At 37.6% G+C, this 8339-nt stretch overlaps 1 protein-coding gene and 2 non-coding genes across 4 annotated transcripts; 2 read left to right on the top strand and 1 right to left on the bottom strand.

Annotated features, from left to right (window-relative positions):
• Positions 1–928: 928 nt before the first annotated feature.
• TRNAY-AUA (transfer RNA tyrosine (anticodon AUA)) lies at positions 929–1001 on the bottom strand. Its single transcript has one exon. It is a non-coding gene; the product is annotated as a tRNA-Tyr (tRNA).
• Positions 1002–2382: 1381 nt separating this feature from the next.
• TRNAT-UGU (transfer RNA threonine (anticodon UGU)) lies at positions 2383–2455 on the top strand. Its single transcript has one exon. It is a non-coding gene; the product is annotated as a tRNA-Thr (tRNA).
• Positions 2456–5021: 2566 nt separating this feature from the next.
• Positions 5022–7905, top strand: LOC149222243 (protein RKD5-like). 2 transcript variants are annotated; one of them, XM_089385327.1, is made up of 5 exons: positions 5022–5525; positions 5616–5883; positions 6016–6374; positions 6611–7101; positions 7448–7770. In XM_089385327.1, the coding sequence occupies exons 1-5, from the start codon at positions 5435–5437 to the stop codon at positions 7550–7552; spliced, it is 1314 nt and encodes a 437-aa protein (XP_089241453.1). In that variant the 5' UTR covers positions 5022–5434; the 3' UTR covers positions 7553–7770. The 2 variants fall into 2 exon arrangements, with proteins under 2 accessions (XP_089241453.1, XP_089241452.1); XM_089385326.1 differs by having other exon boundaries at positions 5024–5525; positions 7498–7905.
• The last annotated feature ends 434 nt before the right edge of the window (positions 7906–8339 follow it).

Raw genomic sequence — 8339 nt, 5'->3', positions numbered from 1 at the left:
TTCAACTACCCCAAACGATCTGTCGAACGAATTGGGCCAGACTCTCCAGTTTATGAACGCTCCTTTACAATATTAATTGTGGTTTCATCAAATTCGCGATTCGACTCCGATCGTTATGGTCGAGTACCAAGATCTGGACCTCGACGAGCTTACCTCATTATAACATCGGGGATTGTGACCATGAAAAAGGCTCCTTCTGTAGTGAGATCTATTATACGAACAAATGCCGGAACCAAAATATGTAGTTGCCTTGGAGCATGTACTATCACAGAGAAATGTTTGGTACAGATTATTATAGTACTATTCGCAAAGTAAATAAGTTAATTCCTGTGGATGTCTATTCCCCAGATTTCCCACTTGAACCAGAGGCTATTATAGATGCTATAGCGAAACTTCGTGAAAGAAAAGAAAAGATAGTTCGATGGATATATGAGGCCCGAACTCCAACAAGGAAAGAATAGAATATTTCACTATAAATCATAGGGATCATCATATTAGATCCAATATTCATACTAGAAACTATGGTCAAAAGTTATTACATCAATCTTATGAACCTCAATTCGAATCTACTTTCGAGATACCCTGTGCAACATTTGGATCTACTTCAACTCTAGAATTATAGATCTATCATTGGGATAATCTATCCCATTTGGATTCGGATGGAATAGGATGAATAGATTCCGACTAGTACCGAATTATCAGTCCCACCGTCAAATCTTGACTTTTGAGTTCTCCATCCTACTTTTTTATATGTACAGAGTATCGTGATTCAATTGGAACAGGCAGAGAGGGACAATATGAGCAAAGAAGAGGGAGAGAACAGATTGATCCATCTATCTATTTTGATCGGGGTGTCTCCGTATGTAGATATACATCTAGATAGAATAGATTTAGATAGATGGATATGGAGACATGGATATTGACATCTTGCCAGGAACCAGATTCGAACTGGTGGCACAAGGATTTATAGTCCTATGCTCTACCAACTGGGCTATCCCGGCTCTTCCCTGTGGATCATCCTGGTACATGGTTTTAACTTGTGTCAACTAAAAATAAGTAAAAAGGTATTTTTACTAGTTTTTAGAATGATCTTTATTATTTTCGATCTAGAAGTCACTAATATGATAAAAATGGACTGCAATTGAATAATTTAAAAATGATCTAATCTATGTAGATCATATATCACAAAATCAATTGATCATATGATCAGCGTATTAACAGATCAACTCAACTAGTCATAAGATGGATGAAAAGATTCATGTTCTAATTTCTTCTCTTCATGAAAAATAAATAAAAATAGCGAGGTAAAAGAATCGAGAAATTAGAATGGATTCGAACCAATGGAATTGGAGAAGATAGATCAGTCCGTTTGGGAACAAACGTGGGTGGGGATAGAGGGACTTGAACCCTCACGGTCTATAAAGCCAACGGATTTTCCTCCTACTGCAATTTGCATTGTTGTTGACATTGACATGTAGAATTGGACTCTATCTTTATCCTCGTCCAACCATTTATTCCAAAAAAGAATTCAATTCTCCATCTAGAGTAGATAAGTTCATAATTGGATTACTTAATGTCAAATCAGTGCTTCAACTCAAATCTGGCATCTATCTTATGAATAAAATGCTTGGAACGATTCAAGTTCTAATCGCCAGTTTTGTCTGATGTTATATAACATCTCTCTCCATTTTTGAGGTGTAAATAGATCGTTCTATAACTACAATATTGGACCAAATGAGATTCATTCGTTAGAATAGCTTCCATTGAGTCTCTGCACCTATCCCCTTCCTATCTTAGGAGAAGAAACATTGTCTTCATGAACTGGATTTGGCTCAGGATTACCCATTCAAAATATCCCAGGGTTCCCTGGATTTGGAAGCTATCACTTGGTAGGCTTCCATACCAAGGCTCAATTCGATCAAGTCCGTAGCGTCTACTAATTCCGCCATGTCCCCTTCTCGAAGAACAAGATCATACCTTGATCTAATCCTATTATGTAATATCCATCAACATTATTCATTGGATATTTGCTCAATATTGGGTGGGAGAAATATCCTGCCCTACTCCCCTTCTCTCCCCTTCTCTCCCCATCTCTATCTCTACCCCAATCGAATATGATTGGGAATCATTATATTATTTATCCATTTGAAATGCAATGTTATTATCCTCCCCTAGTCAATTTGGAAGAGTGAGTAAAACGATTGATATCAATTGACCCTTACTTCTCCTTTCTTTCCCTTGAAAGAATCTACATTCAAACAATGTTCCGTTGTAATCGTAATCTGGATTGCGTCATTGAATCTGATTCACGCTATAATCGTTAGGATTCTAAAGGAATCTATGGATCTCACCCCAATGAAATGGGGAGTGATATTCTATCGAGCCTGCTTAGCTCAGAGGTTAGAGCATCGCACTTGTAATGCGATGGTCATCGGTTCGATCCCGATATCTGGCTCTTTTCTGTTCCTTTCATTTCCATAATCCACAAAGTTTTGTTAGGATCAAGATGGAATGGAGAATACTCTTACGATCGTTCGTCGGGTCTGTCATGCCATGATCATTTATTCCCAACTAGGAACGGGATGAATGAAATGATTGGAGCTATTAGGATCAATAACAAATTGGAGAAAGATCTTCGTTTTCCATACAAAAGAATTCCAGTAGTACTCATACAGGTTATACTATTCTTTCTTCTTTCTAGCACTATTTGTTAATTCAATAAGGAGTTTCTATGTCCCGTTATCGGGGACCTCGTTTAAAAATAATACGTCGTCTGAAAACTTTACTAGGTCTCACTAGTAAAAGACCCAAAAACAGAAAGGATTCTATGAACCGGTCTTCTTCCAGGAAAATATCTCAATATCGTATCCGGCTAGAAGAAAAACAGAAATTGTGTTTTCATTACGGACTAACGGAGCGAAAATTGCTGAAATATGTTCGTATTGCTAGAAGAGCCAAAGGCTCAACGGGTCAAGTCCTATTGCAATTACTTGAAATGCATTTAGATAATATTCTTTTTCGATTGGGTATGGCTCCCACCATTCCCGGAGCTAGACAATTAGTGAATCATGGACATATCCGGGTCAATGACCATATGGTAGATATACCAAGTTACCCTTGCAAACCTCAAGATGTGATTACTATAAGAGATCAACAAAGATTGAGAGCTATCATTAAGAAGAATATAGATCTGTTCCAGAGGGATAAATTGCCAAATCATTTGACTTTTCATTCCTTACAATATAAAGGATTCATCAATCAAATAATAGATAGTAAATGGATCAATTTGAAGATTAATGAATTGTTGGTCGTAGAGTATTATTCCTGTCAAGCTTGAATCGAGAATGAAATGAAAGAGAGGGGTGGGTTGGTTGCTGGGCATCTGGAAATTATGTTCTTCTCCCTTCTTTCTCCCTTCCCCGAAGGAGATATTTTATAATCCTTATGTACGTTACTTGTTATCTGCGATACTTTTTTTTATTACTTCTTAAAATAGTCTTTACTTTTCCCATACCACGAACCAATGTTCGTTCTATTTTCTCTATTAAAAATAGAGGTAGATTGATCTTGGAATTGGGAAATAGTCCTATTGGGATTCAATAGATTGGAAAAACAATGGATGAGAAGAAAATAGATAGTAGGGCGAAGATACGAAAAGAGAGGGATTCAAACCCTCGGTAAGCAGAAGCCTACATAGCAGTTCCAATGCTATGCCTTGAACCGCTCGGCCATCTTTCCTATGAGATCTCTTGGTTCTAATTAATAAAATGAGTCAATAGCAACTTCCTTACGAAACGAATTTTTTTTGTTCGGGTACGAACAGTTCAATCTTTCGTAAATAAATAGATAATAAATAAGGTAATGATTCAATCCCCCCCCGGAAAGACGAAAGGACATTTTTTACAACTTCCTCTTATTTTAGGAAATCCTCAATCATCCCGGTTAATCTGACGTATTCGGATTGCCTAATCAATAATTTAAGACAGATTAACTGATCCATTCCATATTATGATCATATATAGATCTGTAGTGATCATCTTATCAATTGTATAAGAACTAATTCTTTGGCAATGATCTTGTGTCATGATGACTATATTTTCCCGATATTCTTTTATTTTTTTTCACTTACTGGTTCACGGATACCTGGGTCAGTGGGTAGCCGCTACGTTCAGGGTTTTAAACACTGAGTGGACGCCACCAGAAGGGCATCAACACCCCTCGGCCTATTTACTGACCTAACCCCAAGAACTTTCGGGATTCGACCCTGTGACCTCCCATTGGCGAGGCACTTGATTTGACCGATTGAGCTAACTCTTGGGGCTCCGATATTTTTTATTTATATGGATAAAGCACACAATTGCTGGGTAGGCATTTTATTCTCTTTATGCAATGCTCGATCGTTTAACTCTTTCTTTATTCGGATCATAATCGAATTGGACTTCCCAAGTTTACCCAATCTATTATTCTTTCAATAGGAGCCTTTTTCCATTATTATTCATATTACGAATGAACAATTATTCAATTTATTCCCTTTAAATTAGAATAGATTAGATGACTCGTTTTGGATAGGGTATAAATCTCTCTTTTGCTCTTTGGTCTGCCATATTCGGACCATTTTATATGGCTCTGTGCGCTTTTTCTGCTCATGTTATTCATGATTGACATATAAAATATATAAAATTCATTCTAGTATTTTTAAATGAATGGTTATTCCGACCCATGTTTAATGTGTACCTAATTTTTTTTAAGGATTATTTTATTATTTTGATTTTTTTTTCCGCCGTTCAAACAACTAAACGATAACATTGATGATTCTCTGCCGTGGTAATAGCAGCACAAGAAAAGTCAAAGGACGTTGGATACTTTCGTCAAAATATGGAAACAAGTCAAACTCACTCACTGAAAACAACATAGGATGATGCGGTTAAATAACAAATAATCATTAGCGATGATGCATCCACGAGAAAACGACGGGGCACTCAGAAATAGCTAGACACGTCACTACATGGCCTTCGGCTGTGGGAAAGGGTTCCAGAAATAAATAATAAATATTCATTCTCATAACACCTGGAATTTCAGGTTAATTCCAGGTTTGAAATGCTATGTTTAGAACACCACACAGAGAGGCACAGACAGACATTTGAGTAGCAGCAAGAATTGAAAAAAAGGAATAGGCGCTTTCCATTATTATTAAAATTGGAATGGGGATGGAGATGCGCGTGGTTTTGCAGAGGCGTGGTCAGATGGTGTGATTTTCCTGCTGCTGCAGCTGCTTCTCAATATTCTTCCTCTGCACCGCAGTGTTTATGGCAGGCGATGATGTGGCATCCCTCAGTGCCTTTCCCTCTCCCCAGCCTATTTCTTTTTCTTTCTGGTGGACCAAATTTCTTCATCATCATCAGCCTCATCATTTCCGTAGTTTTTCCTGCATTTCATGGCCATGGAGTCTTACTCGCCCTCCGAGAACTCTCTCTCTCATCTCCATCTCTGTGCTTTGGCAGTGTTTCAGAATTTGCTGAACGAAGGTACCCAATGAATTCATTTGGTTACTTCTTACTTTAATTTTATTGAAAATTCAGTCACTTGATATTTGGGTCTTTATAATTTCAATTCAGAGCTTATCAAGAGTATTCATCTGTATCAACTGGGAGATGGCACCGTTTCCGCTGTTCAAAGAGAGTTTATGTTCGGCCCCAGCTCCTATAAGCAGATATGCCGTGACAATATTCCACTTGTTCATGCTTGTGGAAAGGAGAAGGCACAGGAGTTCATGGCGAATCTGAAGGAAGGAGAAGAGCGCGGACTTTGGATTTGTATTCTCCATTATAACTGCAATCTCAGCCCTGGCAACTTCATAATTCCCAATATTCTAAACCTAGCCAGGTGGGCATTGCATGGCTTTGTTAGAAAATTATAAATAGCCTAGACTTAATCAATTAATGATTAATATATGTCTGTATATATATCTAGGTTTTCGCTATAAATTTGAATGGAGCTGCATTCGTATCCATGCAGAAACCCTGCGCTGAATGCCATACCAGAACTAGCAATTGACCTCGATCGCGTTGCAAGATACGGACAAGCGGTAGATTCTTCTCACCCTCAGAAAAAAATGGGCGAGAAAATATTAAACTGTGCATTACCTGACACGCAGTCCAGTTTCCTTAGCATTGAGAGTTTTTGGCCTGCTATTCCTGGCTTAACAACTGTGCAGGACTGTATTGATGATGCAGTCAGTAGGCCCCCCATTGTTGTTGAATGTACTCTGCGCATCGATCAGATCGATGAGTCTTATGGCATCAGAAACATCTGCAAAGAAGATAACCCTAATTCTATCCCTAACCCCAGGCAACCAATCACCTCATACCTGAAAGGTATGCTGCTATTCTTTTCCTGTTGCTAACATTTTACTCTTTAATTTTATGAAGATACACCTAGCAGTCATCAAATTAAAGTATCCAAACCGTTGTAGTTTATGAAGGACAGGGACACTTGACATTAGTACTGCAAATGTCTGGTCATTGACTTAATGTCTGGTCATTGACTTATTTGTAGTGGCTCAGAATCACAGACAAGTATAATGCTTGCGTTTATCTTATTTGTGTGGCAGGGTGTTCATCTTGTCACCCAAATGAAGTAAGCTCAATCACTTGCAATAATTCAAGATGCCTTGAAAAGGAAAACCACACTGCTGATCAGAAGTCAAGTCTAAGTATAGCAGACATGGCAGTCTTCCAGTCAATTGAATGCAGCCATGCACCACAGAGTTCAAAGAATGATGCTTCTGAGGATTCATCAATGTTATGCTGTAAGAAAACTAATGTGGAGCTTCCCAGTAGTGCTGGTGTAAAAGGAAAGAAGAGAAGGGCATCAAGTGAGGAGAAAGATGAGAATAGGCAAATCCACCGAGCACCCACCCAGCGTGTTGCCAACATTGCACTTAAGGATCTTGCAAAATATTTTGATGTGCCAATCACTGAAGCTTCAAGGAGTTTGAAGGTAGGGCTTACAGTCTTGAAAAGGAAATGTAGAGAATTTGGCATCCCTCGCTGGCCACACAGGAAAATCAAGTCGCTTGATAGTCTCATACATGATCTACAGGTAACTTCTATGGCTTTTATATTTGCTTTAGGAGCATCTCTGTATCCTTGCACTAACGTTATAATATCATGCACATTGAAATTGTGGTTCTTACTCAGTGAGGACACCATTCTATTATGTCATTTCATTTAACTACAAAATTATGAAAAATAGTAGAAAACTTGAAGCTAGTTCAATTCTATATTAATAAAGCCATGGTTTTATATAGATCGATGTCTTTGTTTCTATCCTCTTGATAATGGCAGCTTATGAAAGGCCTAAAGATAAATTTCACTAATAAAATAAGAGAAGGCATTTGTTCAGCTACATTATGTTTATAACAAGTGATTTGTACTGTATGTTTCAGTCGGAGATAATTTTCCTATTGATTCAAATTGAATGCTTGATTTGGGGCAGGAAGAAGCCAAGAGACAGGAGAGAGAAGATAAGGCTGCAGCTATGGCAGCCATGAAAAGAACAAGAATATTGGAAACTGAGAGACAAAAGATTGAGAAGAAACCCGGAATAGACATCCAAAAAGACACCAAGAGATTTCGACAGGACATATTTAAGAGAAAGCACAAGGCAAGAGCTCTTAAAAAGAAGTATGATTAAACAAAGTCTTTCGGTAGAAATCACATGAGAGAAGATGGAGATCCATCAAAAGAAGTTCCATCAGAAGAAGTTCCATCAGTTTCCACCATCCTAACATTGATGATAGATAAAGCCAGAACTTCCCCATCTACCAATTAATTATTTGTGTCTATCTTTTGTTTTTTGTGACAAAATTTTCAGCAAATAAATTCTGATAACTTCCACAGTTTATTGCCAACAAATTTGATGCAGAACGACATGAACTCTTTTTGTGGCTTGGTGCAGAAATCTTACTTCGTCAATTTGTTGTCAAAAAGACTCTGCCTATGAATGTATGAGGTGTTAAATTTCAAATGTTTGGAGATAAGTCAGTTTGGTTATTGACGATACAGATGTTTGTAACGCTATAAATTTTCAAAGTCATCAAAGCAAGGCAAGAAGTCTATTCATTGTTGCCCAAATGTTCTCAGAACATGGATATGGACAAAATATCCATCCATTAAGTGATTAATCGATATAACAGTAACATTGAAGTACCCACAAATTGCAAATTCAATTTTGAATTCTTTTATATTTAGAGGCTCTGTGGTTTGTATATCAATTACTATTTGCATGTGTTTAAGAACTAAACCCTGCTTATGTACAGATAAGCTCCTTTGTCATAG

Source organism: Pinus tabuliformis, chromosome Q (genome assembly GCF_031772625.1).
Source record: "Pinus tabuliformis cultivar Carrire ecotype Pingquan chromosome Q, CPIR1, whole genome shotgun sequence".
Taxonomy (NCBI): domain Eukaryota; kingdom Viridiplantae; phylum Streptophyta; class Pinopsida; order Pinales; family Pinaceae; genus Pinus; species Pinus tabuliformis.
This window is presented reverse-complemented; position numbering and strand designations above follow the sequence as displayed.